Here is a 20,023-nt window from a genome sequence, read left to right on the forward strand (position 1 = left end):
ACACAAAGTCAGAGGGTGCTGTGTGTAAACTAACTCAAACAAAGCCAGATCCTCTGAAAGACCTCACGACCAAAGTAGAGGAACTCACTAAGCTGGTTGAAGCCATGCAAAAGCAAAACCAACAACAATCGACTCATCATGGGTGTCAGTATAATCAGAAAAGGACACAAACAAAATGGGGGAAACCTTATGGTTGTCCATGTCATGAACGTGTTGCGGGACAGAGACAGAGGACCCAAGCGCAGACAGCGAATGAAGGGTTAACAAGGGATTTTAATAATAAGTAAAAAACAGGAACAAAACAAAAACCCACGAGGGAGTAAAACAAGAGAACAGCACAGGTACACAAGAACATAAACTGACTTCACTAAACTAATATACAACTTAAGACAATACACTAGACTTACGTTACATGACAAGGCAGGAGACAAGTGCAACATCTGACACATAACAATGATCCGACACAAGACAGAAGACACTATGGCATTAAATAGGGAAATAATCAAGATGGGGACAGGTGCAGGGCATCAACTAATTAACAAGCAATAACGGGGAAACAAGAGGACGGGAACAGAGACGGGACCGGAGAGAGCCTATGGCAAACCAAAATAAACCATAATCGCCTCTCTCCACATTAAACATGAGGTTATGTCATGATCCTGCCACCAGACTAAGAGAAACATGACATGATGCGGCAGAATCATGACAGTCCAAGCTGCGTGGAACGAGACAAACAAGACTGTAAACCCTGTTTCACGTGTGGGGAAGAAGGACACCGTGCAGCGGGCTGTCTAAAACGACCAAGGAAGCAGGGAAACTTCAATCGGGCACTGGAGGGGGACATCTAGTGGCCGAGTCGAGAAGCAAGTCCCAACCAGAAAGTGAGGTGGGTAATGACAAGTTGCACTGTTCTTCACCCTCGATCCCAGTAACGACAAGCACATTAAGTCACTGTAACCAAGTATCTCAGCACCCTCCCCAGTCACCACGTGTAGCTAAAGCTAGAGCAGTTGCTGGTCTGATTGGCAAAAAGGCCCTGGTTCAGAGCTATCTAAATGGTTTAGCAGTCACTTCTTTGCTAGACTCTGGGTCACAAGTCAGTATAGTCAGTCGTGCCTGGAAAGAAGAGTATCTACCTGACCTCAGTATTCACTCAGTCTCTGAGATCTTGGGAGAGGAGGAGCTGAAAGTAATTGCAGCAAATGGCAGTATCATTCCATATGATGGGTGGGTAGCCATTACCGTAAACTTGCCAGGGAATTTGGACCCCAACCTGTCCATTAGTGTTCCATTCCTCATAAGCAGCTACCCCATGGATAAACCATTAATTGGCTTTAACGTATTGGAAGTACTCATTTGTGGCAAACCAGAGAGGCTAGTGCCAATACTCACTAACTTGCTTAGCAACGCCATATCTGTCCCCAAAGAAACAGCTGAAGCTCTCGTCAACCTTATTCAGACAGCAAAGCCACTAATGCAGCAGGGACGCTTAAGAACCGGTGCCAAGGATACCATGCTCCCAGCTGGTCAAGTGTTGTGGGTGAGGTGTCAGATTCCGTCAAACATGGATGCCTCCACCCAATTAGTGTTGTTCGAGATGGATGAAGACAGCCTACCGTCTGGACAGTGGGATACAGGGCCAGGTTTGTTTGAAATCCAGAACCCAACAAAGCCCTATGTCACCATTCCAATTGGTAATAACACCAATCATGACATCACAATACCACGTAAAACAGCGCTAGGGATCCTACAGCGTGTTGAAAATGTTGTGGAGGCAGATATCCTGGACATATCACAGTCTGCAAATACTGTCTGTCAGGTCGCCACCACTCAGGTCAGCAACTCGGATCCAGCTCTGTGGAATCTGCCGGTAAACCTCGACCATCTGGCGGAAGAACAGCAAGAGGCTGCTAGAAAGATGCTTCAGGAGGAGTCAAATGCCTTTGCAAGGGACGGAAACGACCTTGGCTGTATCCCAAAAATACAGATGATGATCAATCTCAACAACGATATCCCTGTGCAGAGAACATACACATCCATCCCCAAACCACTGTTTAAAGAAGTAAAAGATTACATTCAAGATCTTCTTGTAAAGGGTTGGATAGTGAAATCTAAGTCTGCCTATTCGGCCCCAGTTGTATGTGTACGAAAGAAGGACGGCACTCTTCGTCTTTGCATAGACTATCGCCTTCTGAATCAAAAGACCGTACCCGACAGGCATCCGCTGCCACGAATACGAGATTTGATAGACACGCTAGGAGGATATTCAATGTTCAGTATACTGGACCAAGGAAAAGCTTACCACCAGGGGTTCATGGCAGAAGGCTCACGCCATCTCACTGCCTTCATCACTCCCTGGGGGCTTTACGAATGGGTGAGGATTCCATTTGGACTTTCTAATGCACCTGCAGCTTTCCAAAGGAGCATGGAGGAGATGTTAGGCTCTCTGAGAGATGAGTACTGCATCCCGTGCCTGGATGACCTACTTTGCTACTCCAGATCTTTCAGTGACCATGTGGAGGTGATCCGCAAAGTCCTCAGAGCACTGCAGCATCATGGAGTGAAGCTACGAGCAGAGAAGTGCGAAATGTTTCAGAAGGAGGTTCGCTATGTTGGACGCTTGGTATCGGCTGAGGGAGTTCGAATTGACCCTAAAGACATTGAGGCGGTGATGGCTTTAAAAACCAAAACAGTTGGCGATCTCCGACGGGTGCTCGGCTTCCTGAGTTACTATCGTTCCTACATACAGGACTTCGCCAAAATAGCAAAGCCATTGTATGAACTGCTCCATGTTAAGTCCGCCATGCCCCAACCGGTGCACTTTACACCTCCTCTGCTTGTGTGATACCACAGCCTCATCCACTCTTACCCGAAATAAGCCATGAAGAGCTGGCAAATGCCCAACAAGAGGACCCTGGAATAGGGGAAATAATGAGACTGAAAGAGGCAAAAGATGTTCTTACTGACGAGGCCACAAGGTCAGTGAATGGGCTCACTCGCAAGCTCCTTCATGAATGGAGTCAACTACATTTGGAGAATGGAGTTCTGTACCGCAAAACACAAGAGAGAAAACAGTTAGTCCTTCCCATCAAGTACCGGTCAGTTGCCCTTAAACATCTCCATGACAATATGGGACACGTTGGCACAGAGCGTGTGCTCCATCTCGCCAGAGAACGTTTCTATTGGCCACACATGAAGAGATGTATAGAGGAGTATGTCACAAGAAAATGCAGTTGCATAAAACAAAAGAAACCCACCACACATGTGCGTGCGCCAATGGGTGGCCTGACTTCTGCTTCCCCTCTCGATTTGGTCTGCATAGACTACCTACATCTGGAGAAAAGCAAAGGAGGCTATGAGTACATTCTGGTCGTAATAGACCACTTTACCAGATTTGCCCAGGCTTACCCCACCAAAAACAAATCAGGACAAACTGCAGCTGAGCGGATATACAACGACTGTATACCTCGTCTGGGTTATCCAAATCGTCTCCACCATGATCAAGGACGTGAGTTCGAGAACAATTTTTTTCGCACCCTTGGACGGCTGTCTGGGGTCGGACACTCACGAACAACTCCATACCACCCACAGTGTAACCCTGCTGAGCGGTTCAACCGTACACTGCTGCAAATGTTACGGACACTGACAGACAGAGAAAAGGAGAGATGGAAGGAACATTTACCACAAATGATACATGCATACAACTGCACACGCCACGAGTCGACAGGATACTCACCTCATTACCTGCTGTATGGACAACATCCCCGTCTGCCTGAGGATCTTCTGTTTGGATTAATGGAAAACACTGAATCTGTGACACACAAAGGATATGCGGATAAATGGTCAAAAAGGATGACTGAAGCATACAAGATTGCAAACAAATCCAGCCTGTTATCAAGTGCAAAGAACAAGTCCTACTATGATCAAAAGGCGAGGGGCGTGGTCCTCAAACCAGGAGATCGTGTACTCGTGAACATGAAACATGGGTGAACGAGGTGGACCTGGTAAGCTACGCTCATACTGGGAGCAGAGGATCTATGTGGTGAAGGAGCAAATCTCAGACAATCCGGTGTATGTCATTCATCCTGAGGGAGATCTGAAAGAAAGAACTTGCACAGAAAAATGCACAGAAATTTGCTGCTGTTAGTTAATGACTTGCCTGTCGAGAACCCAGCACAACCAGCTGAGCCTGTTGTAACTCTCCGTCAGAGGTAAAAGCAGATGCCACAGAGGGTAAACGTAGGAATGGATGAAAAGAATGGAATATCAGACACTGATGATGAGGATGCGTGGACAGAAGGCTATTGGCTGAGAACACCTGTAGTCTGGATGGAAAATGATCAAGCTGGACAGAACAGATCAGTGATCTCAAGGAGAGAGCAGAGTCCAATGTCGAAGTTATCTCCCGCAAAAGCACCTGATCAGACTCCAATGAAACTGACAGTGATTCGTAAAGACTGTTCAAGTACACTACCTACGAAGGAAACTGTACCGATGGACATATACTTACCCAAGGAGCGAGAGATACACCTTCCCGAAGTAGAAGGACAGCAGTCAGAGAATAGAGGTCTAGAAGTAGTGGGAAAAGGATCACAGACAAGCGACCCATCTGATGATGCTTACCTACCACAGTCTGAAGAGGATGAACCAAATGCAGAAAACAGGGAGATGGACGTCGATGAGGATGCACAGACAAGTGGACAACGCGAGGATACTTGCCTATCTCAGCTTGAAGGTGATGAGACAAATGGACACAAGGAGCAAGTACAAGAGGAAAGACCTAGATCTCCCTCTACTATGCCTTGGCCTGGAAAAGAGACACAAGGAGAGGTCAGGAGGTCAGTTAGAGAGAAAAGACCTAGACCGATATTCACTTATGAGTCACTGGGCCAACCCTCTGTTCAAACTCATGTCGAGTCCATTGCCTTTAGGTCTACCTCACCTCCCCTACCTTTCATGCCACATATGCATAGCCAGTTCGTTTGACCTACTGTTTATACACCACATATGTACATGCCTTACACATACTACATGCCCATCACTACACAAGGTTACTAAAACACAAACGGAGTAGGAGTTTTAGTTTTGTTTTCATGGGAAAATGTCGGGAGCCATTTTTGTTTGTCGGGGTGGATGTGACACTCTCCAAAATAGGTTTTGTAGAAATTATGTTAAGTTTTCTTTCCTTTTATCACAATTTACATACCATTGAGAGAATACACAAAGTGCGTTATCACATGCTGTTACACAGAATGGACACAAGGTGGCAGTATCTTTCATGCACGTCACACTGGGACCCTTAGCGAAGCGCAGTGGAAAATAAGCTCATATTCCGGTTAAATGGAAGAAAAGCAACAGTTGTCCTGCGTCACTTTCTAACTCTGTAATTTTTCCAATTGCTCAGGTTAGTTTTAAATCTTTTATATGACTACAGAGGGTTATAAGCCAAAATGAATCTCAAGTGATGTGTGTTTGATGAGCTAACGTTACGTTAAGTGTGTAAATGGTAATGTCTAATGATAACGTTGGGAAAAGGGCGGCCGACGCGAATGCTTATGTTTTCTTTTATATAGTCTTAATTGTTCGGGAATATTTCTGGGTTCATTACTGTATGTGTGTGTAAAGTAACTGTGTGAGTAGGACTGTACATTAGTGTTATTTATTACCAGTAATACGTAGTTAAAGCAGCTTGCAGATGCAGCTTCGGGTGAAACGCACGTGGTAGTAAAAGACGCATGTGGTAATATGGCACTATGATACAGTTTCGGTCCATAGGAGTTAAGCAATTAAGTTGAGACAATGTACTTAATGTACTTTTGAAGAAAATGTGACTTCGTGTTATCCAATTGTGGATATTACCTGTGTTGTAATACAGATCAACAAAAGTTGGCAGTAATGATTCTTGATTGCAGATATAAAGTTGAAATTATTTTGTTAATAAAAGATATTCTGGTTAAATGGAAGAAGAGCAACAGTTGTCCTGCGTCACTTTCTAACTCTGTAATTTTTCCAATTGCTCAGGAATAACAAAATATACATCTGCTAGCGGACCCCTGGCTGGGACCCGTTACATATTGTTTGGGCAAAAGTGCAGTGTACAAGCAACCCAGCATGTACAGCTAGACACAGAAGATAGAAAAGCACAAAACATTTCAACATACTGTATGACATGCTAAATTAACAGTCAGCTGCCTTTATTTGCACAGAGAGAGATTTACAAGCAGCAGTACATCCTGCCAATAATCTCCACTGGCATTTTCAGTTGTTCTAGATGAGGGCATAGATAAGGCTAAAGAATACTGAATAGTACAACATTTCATAGCAAGTTCATTGCAAAAGCATCTGCCAGAGTTTGTAAAGTGCCAGCACCCTACACGCTCAGCTGCTTAGATAAATATGTAACATTGGTCTGTTGAAGAGACATCCAATGGGGAGATCAAACTTGAGAGGGTTGGATAATACAAATACACACTTCACATGAGCGAAAAGCTGGGCGTTGTTTTATCTTGCCATTTGTGCAGCTGGTGAGTGATGATATGGGCCGGTGAGCAGCACCTGCAGTGGCAGATACAATGTTGGTATGTTTTATAAACTATAGACGCACACACGAACGGATTACATTGAGATTTGATAGACAGGGAATTCTGACTTTTGCTACTGTATTCGTGCTATAGAAACAGAAATTAGTGTTTTGGAATGACTACAGGGCAATTCAATATCTACAGTTTAAGAAATTATATAATTGGTTTACTTCTGTGCATTTTTTTATGAAACTGGATGATGTTTTCACACAAAAAAACACCCAATTGAGATCTATTGAATATGTCATAAACAGCAATAAGCTTAAATGGAGAGCGGTAGAGACTATTGCTTGGGTGTCCTGCTTCTCTCCCTCAGATCTTAAATCCGGAATCTGTTTCATTTTTTGGCCTTTGACTGGCTTTATTGATAGTATACTGTATATAGATTCCTTTTGTAGTGTTTTGGGCATTATTACAAAATGACCACCATTATAGTTTCAATAACCATAGACAAAACCAGTATACTTCCCATTATAACCATTAAATCCAATACAGTTGTGTTTTGGGCAGAGTTTTACTGGAAGGGGAAAAGAAGTCAGATCACAAGACAGTACTCAACACGTGCTGTTGCATTACAGTATACAGTATCTTGAAGCGCAGCCCACATAATATAGGCTATTGGCTATGAAGATAATCAGACATTATAAAATGAACTATAACACTGCATTTCTCATACAAATTTATCTGATCTTGAGCTCGTCTGTTTTTGTTTCTTTAAAGGGGATAGGAGGAAAAACATCTGAAAGAAATTTGAAGGCAATTTTGTAAAACTGAAAGCCAAGACAATAATATTTTTCTGTGGGTTGTTCTCAATCTGGGTTGTTCTGAATCTGCTAACACAGAGATACAGCAAAACCATTTAGGAATGAGGGGGATGAAATCTTGCAAAATCTTCAGGATTTATTTGTGAGACATAAAAAAAAGACCAAATCAAGATTTAAAAAAGGTCCTGCAACATTTTATAAAATCACTGCACCGGTTCTCTGTAACATATTCCAGGTTACAGAAAATCTTAATCCTGGTGAAACTCATATAATTTGAAACTATAAAAAAAAATCATTTTTATTAATCACCCTTTATGTTTGTTACTGGGTTTGGCAAATATCTGACCAATAAAAACTATAAAAAAGTTCCTGTCAAGCAAATTTGGACATCCATGGTTTCGGATGGACAGTGACAACATATACTTTATATCTTTTAGAAAACAATTAAGTAAAGAAGATACAGTGTTATGCAGTAAAAAAGATAAGACACTCAAATATATTCTAAAAATTATCTGTCTTTGCATCTGGCAATGACGGTGTACCATGGGGAAAATTAAACTTCTAAATCTAGTCACACGCCATCGACTTATAAAGAAATAAAGAATGGAAATCCCTTCCTTGAATGGTGAAACACTGAAGGTTTCCCTGTCTGATTTCCCTTGTCTCTCATGTTTTCTTGACTTTGATCTATAGGATCAAGAGGGATTCCCTCATGTTCTTTCAAAGCTGATTTGAGAGATTGGGGCATCCGAGATTGAGGTGTAACTACAGAAGTGACTCCGGTGACATAACACATCCCACATTCAAACATAATTTTTAAAGAGTTTTGTGACATACAGTACAGCCCACTTTTACACAACGCCCTTCACAACAAGTCACATTTGCATCAAGGAGAATAACAGTATCCGCTAATGGTTTACATTATTAGTTTAAGTTTGGGTTTAAATTGTTCCCTGCAGTTTCACCTCTTTGCAAAGCTATCCAGCACAGGTGTCTACACGTTAGTTTTTGCATAAAGCAACACAATCTACAGGGCAACATGTTCAATGCTCTTCATAGAATTATGTAGACTTACATAAATGTTCACAGCCCCACGACCAGGAGCTGGTAAATTTTTTAATGATTTATCGTCAGCCTCCTCTAAGATGTGAGGAAACTCTTCCAAGATTTGTATTAATGGTTGCCATGTGATAAGTCAACCCTGTAAACCCTGAAGATTTTGTTCCTGTTTAGCTTGAATGATGATCTTTTCAAGTAAATCTGAAAGATGTGTATTATATTTACTGGTGTTTAATCTAATTCAAAGATCAAGAAATCTGTTTCCTATAATAGTGAGGTTGCGAATTGCAACCGACGGCTCAATCCATCCCCTCCCTTTCGAACCACTAAGGCAGCTCTCGCAGGAAAAAGATCTGTTTTCGCTCCTTAGCTGAAGGAGATAATGTATTTACGAATCGTTCTCTGTAGAGCAGTTTGACCATTTCGGGCTACTGTAGAAACAACATTGCAAATGTAGGGGATCTGCGGTGTATGTAGATAGTAATAGATATATAGCGCTTTGGACAATTTTCATTGTTACAAAGCAGCTGTACAAGAAAACATATAAGGTTATGCAAGTCAAGACACAGGTCAAATATCAGACAGACTATAAATTCCTATATGCAGTGTTAATTAAATAAAACTATAAAATTCTAGCAGTGTCATGATTCTGCTGCATCATGTCATGTTTCTCTTAGTGTAGTGGCAGGATCATGACAGAACCTCATGTTTAATGTGGAGAGAGGCAATTATTATGGTCTTACAGACACTCTCTCTGGTCTCGTCTTTGTTCCCATCCTCTCGGTACCCTCGTTATTGATTAATGCCCTACACCTGTTTCCCTCTTGATTTGCTCCCTTACTTAATGCCCTTGTGTCTTCTGTCTTGTGCTGGTTCATTGGGATTTGGTTGGTGAGTTCATGTCTTGTCAGTCTAGTTATTTGTAGTTCAGTTATTTGTAGTTCATGTCAAAAGTTAATTTAAGTCTTGTTTAAGTGTAGTTAGTTTTAGTCCTGTCTATTATTGTATCCCTGTTTTGTTCTGTTACCCCCATGTGGGTCTATATTTTATTATTTATTAAAATATGTTAACCCCTTACCCGCTGTCTGCACCTGGGTCCTCTCTCCGTATCTCACCACGAGAATCATGACAAGCAGCCCCCCGGCCAGGCAAACAGTGCAAAACCGTATGCAAATGGTAGCGAGGAACCCAAAACTCCATTAGAGGAGAAAAAAAAACCTCAGAGAGAAACCAGGCCTAACCAGGGGATTCCAGTTCCCCTCTGGCAAAAGCTGCAGCCCCGCACAAGCTCGACAGTGCTTGCAAAATTAAAATAAAAATTAGATTTAAGATTATCATATTAAATTTCTATATTTAAATTGACAAAGTGTGTCTGCCTCCCGGACAGTGCAGGGAAGACTGTTCCAAAGTTTAGGCGCTAGATAGGAAAAGGATCTGCCGCCTGCACTTGATTTTGAAATTCTAGGTATTACCAACTGACCGGTCGCCTGAGAGCGAAGTGCATATGAAGGACTGTGAGGTGCTAAACCATGCAGGGCTTTATAGGCAATAAGCAAGATTTTACAGTTAATGCGATGCTTTATAGGTAACCAGTGCAAGGTTGACAGAACCGGGCGAATATGCTCTTACTTTTTTGTATGTGTAAGAACTCGAGCTGCCGCATTTTGGACCAGTTGGAGCTTTTGTCAAAACATTAAGCTTTATTATTTAAGTTCTTTATACACATCTGAAGACATAGTTATTTATATTATATTGCATTGTAAGTAAGAAATTACATACACCACCTTTAAAAGATGTTCTACATCCCTCTGATTTAAAAAAGGATTCCCTTTGAACACATTTCAATTACATTTTCACTCCAGAGATTTGCCAAACATCCCTTTAATCACATTTTATTAATATGAATACAGTCCACTTTTAAAAGAATACCGTTGCTCATTGAATAATAATTGTGAACGATATTGTAAATGTTTTTCTAAAAGTTTAGGATCATGCAGGAAATATAGCAATAATTCAATTCAGCCTGTGCGTGTAAGATAATTTTAATTGACAAGCAATACACTGCAGTCATGTACAGAACACATTTTTATAAGCTGTTTCACTCAGCACAACGTATGTCACATATTCGCTCAGTTATACTGCACATTCATCTTTCATCACACTGTATTGGGCAACGAGGATGTGATAATGTGTTATCTCAGCAGTGAAAGGAATGGAATCTGATGAACTCAAATCCACATTCACAAGTACGTGCAAATTCTGTTTTTCCACCAGGATCTGACATTTACTGAGTTTATGTTTGGGTTAAGGACCTAAAGTAATCTGAGCTCAAAATAATCACAGAAGTTTACATTTTAAAGTGTTATCAGTACAGATTCTGACAAAGCAAACTGTATGCAATGACACTAATGGTCTTTATTTAATGTCAACATAAAGGCTTTATAATCCTTTCACATCTTTATTTTCATTATTAACGTGCACAAACCCTGTTGGGGTGTTTCCCTGCCTTAAGTTGCAATGGGGTACAGTTCCTTGAAATGGGAGGATGCAAGTACAGAACATTTTGATAACCAGTAAATATTGTGTTCAGAGATTTGAAATTAATAGACAACTGATTGTGTTGTTTCATGTGCTAAGAATAAGTTGCCATTGCATAATGTCAGCATCATAAATATGTCCTATCAGACTGGAGCAAGACTGGCCTCTCAGGAGATGCACCATCATTAATAAATTATCAAAAGGAATTCCCTTTCTCATTTAGGGTGGCAAACTTCAACATTAAAGAGAAATATTAATAGATGAAGAAGTTGCTACGTGGGCTCCAAAAGAACAACCGCAAAATAATCTAAAATTCACACTCTGGCTTTAAAGGAAAAGTTCACCCAAAAATTAAAAAACGACCTTCGTAATTGACCCCATTTGATATTATGACAAAGTTAGGAACAGACAAAATAATATGCAACATAACTGATCGTGTTTGGCAGAAGAAAGAAGTCATGCATGAATGGCATATGGTAAGTATATTGTCGTCATTTTGGGACGAGAGCACTTTGACGCATGTGAGTCAGAGCACCGGCGTCCCAAAGGGGCAAGCCCCATGCGCCATTCGGCTCACAAACCTGATACGCCTGCGTCAAATTGCTCTCGTCCAAGAAGAAGACGAAAAAGAAGTGCTCTCGTGACACACCATACACTGACAAGACAGATGAGAATATATCGATTGAAGTCAGTATTTTGGTTTGTTTTTCGCACATAAAACATTCTCGTAGCTTCAACAAAATTCAACTGAGCCATGATGAGCGGATGTATACCAATAACAATGTCTTTAGTACTTTTCTGGACCTTGGCAAAAACTGAGACCATTATGTCTATAACGAGGCCTGGATGTCACCTAAATCTCTTCATTTGTGCTTCGAAGACACCGGAAGTTCTCTAAACATGTTTAACGTCATGTGGGTGAGTTAAAAGTAGATTTTTGGGTGAATCTTCCCCTTTAATTTCCTTTAAATACAACTACAGTGCAGTTGAAATACTGTTTCGCCCACACACAATAAATTACATTTTGGACGGCTAGCCCTCAGTGTGTGCCGACAACCGCTAAATCGGTTCAACAACAACTGTGATTTATGTTAAAGATTTCTGTGAGAATCCCATAGATTAATGTCTATTTTGGAGCCATGGTTTTCTGCTACATTTCTCATCTTGTTACAGAAAAAACAATGGCATAAAGGTAAGTAAATAACTGTCATTTTTGGGTGACATCCTTTTAGAAAAAATCTATTTTCCCTTCTGATTCTGAATGAGTCATTTTAGAATTGCCTCTGCTTGCTTGATCTCTAAGGTTACGGAAAACAAACCAGATACAAACATCCAAGGATCTGAAATTCCCTGCTTATGCTGTAGACATGTTCATTTTTCATGCAGCAAGATTGTGGCAGATGCTGGTCCATTGCTTGCGTGTATCTTACATTTAAAGGACCCCTGAGGAATTAAATTCCACAAAAAACAATTTATGGATTATGGGAGGGCACACTTGCAGTATGTTAATACGTGTAAAAGTGCTGCACATAACATGAAAAGGGTGCTTGCACACAATAAACTATGGCCCGGTTTCACAGACAGGGCTTCGGCTAAGCCAGGACTATGCCTTAGTGAATTTGGGCTTTTTAAGTCACTTTTTAATATGCCGTAGAAAAAAAAGATTAGTGATGTGTATCTTGAAACAAAACAATGGGGACTAACATATTCTAAGATATGTCCGTGCAAGTTATTTTCAGTTAAGACAGCTCAATATGTATTTTAGTCTTGAGCCTTGTCTGTGAAACCTGGGCTACATATCTTGAAGAAACATTTTTTAAAGAGTTTTAAAAGGTAAAACTAAGGACAACTCAACAAAACAAAAATGTAAGTGTACCTCAGGGGAATTTCAAATGAAGCACAAAGATGTTGAAAAGACCCCCTGCTACTTTTCTTGGTGGGACATCTTATTGATGCTAACTACTTAAAACATGTGCTTACATATATTAATGTTATTTGACTGTGCACACATGCTATTTAGGGATGCATGATCAATCATAAATCATACTGTGCAGTGATGCTATGAGAAAGTAGAGTGGTATTGAAACAGGGAAGTGTTTTATTTAATATGGTGTTGAAGCAGATAGTCTACAGACATGTCATTTGTGTGACTTATGTCTCGGTAGGCGAACTGCCTACAGTACTTCCAGGAGAAAGATGGAATTATATTTACTTATCTCATCCGTAATGATGTCATATACTGTGACATCAGTCCACATGTACAAACTTATCAGCAGCAGAATCAAAAATATTTGCAGAGAAACACATTAACCTAGCGATCTTGCACACAGACCATAAGATGTTTGATTCTTGCATTCATGTGCTCAGGAAAATATTTCGTGATGAAAGCTCGCTTTGTTTTAATGATGTCATATTTTTATGGTGCAGAAACCTTAAAGTGATCGTTCACCCAATAATTTACTCACCTGTATACATTCTGATGTTCTGCTTAAAACAGAAAACATGCATTTTGAAGAAGGTTTGTAATCAAACTGTCCCTTTAAAGGGATAGAAGATATTTTAAAGAACTGCACAATTCTGGGACACCATTGAATACCATTGTACTATAGTAGTCAATAGTGCCCCAGAACTATGTAGTTTTTTTATATTTATATATAGTACAATGGTATTCAATGGTGTCCCAGAATTGTGCAGTTCTTTAAAATATCTTCTATCCCATTAAAGGGACAGTTCATGTAATAATTTTTTAACATTAATGTTATTCAAAACCTGTATTACTTTCAGCTTCTGTGGAAAACAAAAGACGATGTTTTGAGAAATGCCTCAGTGGTATTGTGTCCATACAATTTAAGTCAATGGACAGCCAATGTTATTTAGCTACCAATGTTCTGCCAAATATCTTCAAAAGACACAAATGTTTTTAAACAAAAGTAAGAGTGCTTGAAATATCATGCTTCTTTGGTCAAAACCAAACATATGTGGCTGACTTGAAGATGCATAACACATCAAAACCGCTGCCAATGCTATCAGATATGGCAAAAAGGTCAGCAAGGATTAGGGCTGTGGAGAGGCAACTGGGAGGAGCCAAGATTAATGAGCTAAGGACTATAAGTACATGAGTGGATTTTAGGATCAGTGGCTATAGCTGAATGTGTAGGCCAGGCTGTGCATGTTTTATGGTTAAAATAGTACAACATGATACAACAATGGCATTCAAAAGTATTTTTTATGATCAAATTATTTTTTTATGATCACATTTATTATGTGATGAGGGCTGATGTAGAAGTGCAGTCAGAGTGGATGAGAGCAAAATATACATTAAGGTAGAGTGTGACAGGTCGGTAGGGTTGCAGACCGGAAAGAGATAAAGACCACACATGGGAGGCTTAGCATAGCTGCTTATGCGGCATCAACCATGTGCTACATAAAGTACTATATACTAACAGGGCATTGCCTGTTTCTCTACTACTGCTTTAATCAAAGTTCTGAGTTTCTGTTCTTAGAAAGACAATAAAGCAAAATTATAAATGTATATGCTTTAGGATACAATAAGAAAATTGCTTTGATGAATATTTACATTTATAATTATCAACAATATTTATTGGAGGAACAATATTTATTTTTCTTCAATAAAGTTATATAACTGATATTCCTTATTTATCCAATCATATAGGTTGAAGCTATCATTTTAACAATATGTACCGATAACAATAGCCTTATTCCAAGCTGGGGTTTGTTGTACAGACATAAGTATGCATAGCATGTCACTGTTGTCCTTCTAAAAGACTTCAATATTTTGCTTTTTTTTGTCATCATTTTTATCAGTCACATTTTATGTTTTTCATTGGGTTTTGCAAAAATCTAATCACTAAAAATTATTGAAAAGGGCTGGTCAACTTTGATAACACAGTATTTAATAATTTAAAAGTACAATATACTTTTTTTCCATTTCCATTTGGAAGGACAGCGACAATATTAACCATAAACCAAGCCTGGTGTTTGTGAATTGGGAGTTTAAATTTAATATTTTATCAGATGTGGTATAAGATATATCCTCATTTTATGGCCATATCACCTATAGAGGGCGATATGTAAACATGTAAAAGTAGAATCGTTTTAGACTATGTTTGCTGTTTAAATTGTTTACATTTTAACCCTATTAAAAAGCTTAGAATATGTATTATTTCGTAGGGTTGTAGGGTTTTTGAACACCTCTTAAACATCTTTATTTGAAAACATTTAAGTCTGCTTTCGAAACGAATCTAAATGATGAAATTATAATAAAATGTAGAGGACAAAAACGGCTTTAAAAATTAATGAATGCAGTTTTAAACTACTGTAGGAGACACCAAAGCACCGCAACTAAAATCCCTGAAAAACACTGAAAACTTCAGATAGGAATCATGGGTGACTACGTGCCACTACTTGTGTTATCTTAGTGGCACCCGCTTATGTGCATCATATCAGGTATATTAAATCATTGAAATAACTAAGGGCATGTGTGAAGATAGCTTGTTCTGTAAACCACACTCCCCTTGAAACACAGGTGACAAAATAAGGGTGTCAGGAAGATTACATGTGGCCAGTTTTCCAAGGAAGAGAGGAAAAATAAGGAAGGTGCAGCAAATGAACAAAAAGTGCGGGTGAAATGATAGGCCTACTACATTGTCTCTAGGCATCAACATCATGCCAACAATTTACAGTGCACAAATAAAAATTGTGTGTTGGTCATTAATGTGGAGGGAGAACATTGATATATTTTATGCCAAAGCAGGGTGGCATGTTATATTTAATCTATTTTTAACATGAAGGCACCCTTTGGAATTGCGTAAAGGACTGGAGGATAAGATAACCTTCTGATCATTTCATAATGGTTAACATTCAAACTCCAAATGCACTGTGTGGCACTGTTGAGCTGCGCCTCAATGCGGCATCGGGGTTATCCCACATAAATCCGCGCAACATGAATAATAATAGTTGCCAAGGTTTATAATCCTGATTATCGTCAGCTATGGACAGGGTAACGCATGGCAGAAAGGTGCGTGTGCCCTTATTTGAACAGCTTGCGACTAATGAAAGGCAAAGAGGAGGGGAATGAAATAGGACAGATTTTTGATATACTCAAAGGGAGTGGTGTAAAGACGAGATTGAGAACGAAACCAATATTGGAGAAGGCCTAAATTCTCTGCTCAGTCTTCTCAAAGACGCTCAGGAGAACCTGCTTTCACACGCCAGCTCTTCATAGACACATGCGGGTACTTCTCGTAATTGTTTCTAAATATATTTGAGGTTTCCTGTATAATTGTGCTGATAATATTCGTATGAAGTGACCTCCATCAACATCTTCGGGATATTTGAAAAGAAAACCAGAGATGCACAACGTAATCTAACTGCAAAGAAGATATTTAAGGACAGTGTCTGGTGGGAATATCCGCGCGTGCCAAATTGTTCCTCCGGATGAAAGTGGACGAGCTATGAGACGGTGATCCAACAACAAAAACGATAAAATGCATTTTTTAAAGAGTGCTCTTAACGCGTTTTTAATTAAAGACATGCCGGGGTAATCCACATGGGACAGCTTCTTACGTCTGCAAGCGACAATAAAAAGTGAGGAGACTCCGGATGATCTGACGCAAACTTCATCAACTACCGGACGGGAGATAGAAATAAATGAAAAGCTGCATACTTTCATTAATTTCCACCCACTTCAACACATTTAACAAATGACAACCGCTGTCTTTAAACATATAAGAGAGACTCCCTCTCCTCATGTCATGGTGCACTAGCGCCCGGGGAGAAAGGGAACGCCAACTGAGCCTGTTTGGTGTGCACCGCATTGATATTAATAATCGTCGATCACGCAGGAAACTCGCCAAAGTGTAAAATATCAGCATCGCTCAAAACAGGTAATTTATTATTTTACTTACTACCAAAGCGCTTTTACACAGGATGCTTTGTGCGTAAAAGCACTGGAAAGTGAAGAAGATTCTTGTATGGACCCCCTGGATGCTGTGATGTTGCGTACACTTGTTATATCTGAGATATCACACTGTGCCTGAAGCTAACTTTTTGTTTTCACGTGATTATTTATTGCATATTCCACATTTTGGTTAAATAATATGTTATTTATTTTGATATGTTTTAGGTTTTACTTTAAAGAATGTATAAGACAGAAAACTTACATGATGCCGGTTTACAGGGCTATAAGACTTGACGCAGGGCAGGGGGGCTCTCGGTGCCCACCTTTCAGCATGAGCGCACTGCGCACGCTTGTCTTCATCGCGCTCCTGCTGCTGATCCTCACAGCCGGCTACTGCAAACAGAGAGACAGAGACGAAACAAGTCTGTTGAACCTCCTAATAGACAGAGTGAGACTAACACGGGAGCATCGCAGTGATGGAAATGTACGTTCTCCCAAATTCACTGTGGATTCGATGGAAACAAAAGACGTTAATAAAGTAACTAAGACAGATGAGAATGAAAGAATTTTGGGTAAGGATCGTTCCTTTGAATGACTTTCTAATTCGTTTTTGCGTTTAAACAGTTATAAGAACTGGTACATATACAAAATGTGTATTCAGTAGTCATATGTGGGTATTCTTTTTAAAACTTTTTCAATTCTCTTCTTTGTACCAGAGGTCTTTCCAAGAGATCTTCGACAGAAGGAAAAGTTTTTAAAACATTTAACAGGTGAGCCCTTCTCAATATTTATGCATAGGGAGTATGCTTGTTTATATTCTTGAATCGATAGCAATTTGAAATGTATCTTTCTGTATGTTTACAGGGCCGCTTTATTTCAGCCCCAAGTGCCGTAAACACTTTTATAAACTATATCATAATACCAGGGACTGCGCAATACCTGCCTGTAAGTGACACCTCTTATACTTGTATGAGCTATTGATAAATAGACTATTGATACAAAAATGATAGAAAACTTTCAAATCTGAACAAAAACTGATCAGAAATTAAGCATGAACCCTTTACTTCTATACATATAACAGTTTTGTCATCATCCAATCTCAAATGTTAAAGTACTCTTTGGTTTACTAAACTGTCACTTTCTAGATTATAAAAGATGTGCCCTGCTTCTTACAAGATTAGCAGGGAGCCAGCGGTGCACCGAGGGATAGACATCACAGGTGAATAGTTAACACAGTGTATACAACACATACAGTCCACTGGTTAACCTGTTATTCTGTGTGACACATCAGTGCTAAAATGGTTTTATGGAAATATTTGCTCAGAGCGCACAGAAAGTTATCAAATGTCTTTATTTTCAACAACACAATCGGCAAAACTCACTGCCACATTCTAAAAAAAGACCTTAATGCCGTAGACAGTCTCTAGTTACACGCACATATGATCTACAAAAGCATTGTGCTCTACCAGTTTTATGACCTTTCTAATATTACAGGAGTACCCAGGTTAGTTCTTTGGCATTTTATTTTGACTGACAGGGTTTTCGTATTTCAGCTTAAAGTCTGTACTGTGGGAGATTCCAGTGGTTTCCCTTATTAGTGTTAACAAATGATATAGTACCAAACTGCTCCTCTTATTGAATACAAAAACAGAATAAAACAGGTCAAGCTCAAATAAACTGTGGCACCAGAACCAGTGTCAAGAACAGTAGATGAATATAATCGAGGATTACGTCCTCAATGAACTGTAAATGGCATGTTAACCATTGAAAGTTAAGAGCCACACTTATGGACAATGGCCCTTTTCATTGTGACACTATGCTTTAGTTCTCTCTTGTAACATTAAACCTTCAAGTCCTTCCACCATGTAACACTGCTACTGTGTTGTGCAATTTAGCTCATCTGTGTGGCTTTGCATCCACGCTGTTGTGCTTTTGAGGTATCTTTTTTATCTGCCTTATAAAAATAATTATAACCATAACCTGCATATGCAATATCATTTATTTTGCACTGGAATAGAAATTTGTCCTTCCAACACTTCACAACAAGGTTGTATTTGCTATCGTTAAACAATACATTTGCTAACATGAACTAACAAAGAACATTACTTCAAACAGCATTTATTTAAATTAAATTTTCCAATAATTTTTACTAATGCATGTTTAAAACCAACAGTTTTAACCATTAACATTAGCTGCACAGTGAACTAACAATTTTATTGTCATTAAGTGACATTAACAAAGATTAATAAATGCTAAAAAACAATATTATTAATTGTTAGTTCATGTAAATACACATAAATGACAGATATCAACAACTGCCAAATTTTTCTTGTGGTTGCCAGATTGCAAGAAGATGCTGATCATTGTCTTCTTTTACAGACTGCAAAAGACCCGAAGACAGACAAAGAAAAGTGCCTTGGAGAAAAACAGGGAAATGAGATTTATTCTGAACAATCATATTTATGTGAACAAAGCTATTTTTGCAATGAAACGGAACCCCTCCTTTGACTTCAGCTTTTCACATACAGCATGTCTTCTGACAGAACTAATGTCAGGTCCAAGTTTACTGATAATTGTCATGGTGAAAATGAAGAAAACAATGTTTTGCAACAAATGAAAATAAAAAATGTATTGTTGCCAAACAATAAACTGGGTGTCACATTCAACTGCAAATGCTACAGGTTGATTTGCCTTCCCAGGTTGTGTTAGAGGATAATATAGTTGTGTTTTTTAGATGCTTAAATGTGTTTACTGGCTGAACGCAGCCTTTGGTCCAACATTCCTGACAACTTCAACCACATTCCACATAACCAGAACTAAATCCTGTGAGTGAAATATGATGAATGCATGATATTTTCTTGCCTTTTTGTCTTTACAAGACATGTGCTGGCAGTAATGAATGGTACTGGTTGCAGTTTATTCTGTGAACAACATTAATTCAAATGAAACATTTTCTTAAATGTCTTAAATGAGGTATTTATACATTAAAGCTAACGATAACACCAACTACGTTAGAAATGTAGGTGTAAATATTGTAAAAAATATATCTATATCATGATCTTTTAACAAACATATGTTTTTATTTAAAGTTGAAGGGTGCTGTTGATATCTTATAAAGACAATTGTTGATGCTTATCTCAAATAAATGCCATTGATACTTA

At 39.2% G+C, this 20,023-nt stretch overlaps 1 protein-coding gene across 3 annotated transcripts; it reads left to right on the forward strand.

Annotated features, from left to right (window-relative positions):
* The first annotated feature begins 15,931 nt into the window (after positions 1-15,931).
* On the forward strand, positions 15,932-20,023 carry alkal2b (ALK and LTK ligand 2b). Of its 3 annotated transcripts, XR_013786808.1 has the most exons (7): positions 15,932-16,848; positions 17,142-17,434; positions 17,579-17,632; positions 17,727-17,807; positions 18,008-18,081; positions 18,758-18,799; positions 19,242-19,532. XR_013786808.1 is itself a non-coding variant. In XM_079459036.1 (6 exons), the coding sequence occupies exons 2-5, from the start codon at positions 17,194-17,196 to the stop codon at positions 18,070-18,072; spliced, it is 441 nt and encodes a 146-aa protein (XP_079315162.1). In that variant the 5' UTR covers positions 15,932-16,848; positions 17,142-17,193; the 3' UTR covers positions 18,073-18,081; positions 19,242-20,023. The 3 variants fall into 3 exon arrangements, 2 of the variants coding, with proteins under 2 accessions (XP_079315162.1, XP_079315163.1); XM_079459036.1 differs by lacking the exon at positions 18,758-18,799 and having other exon boundaries at positions 19,242-20,023; XM_079459037.1 differs by lacking the exons at positions 18,008-18,081; positions 18,758-18,799 and having other exon boundaries at positions 15,940-16,848; positions 19,242-20,022.

Source organism: Barbatula barbatula (genome assembly GCF_947034865.1).
Source record: "Barbatula barbatula genome assembly, chromosome: 6".
NCBI classification, from domain to species: Eukaryota; Metazoa; Chordata; class Actinopteri; order Cypriniformes; family Nemacheilidae; genus Barbatula; species Barbatula barbatula.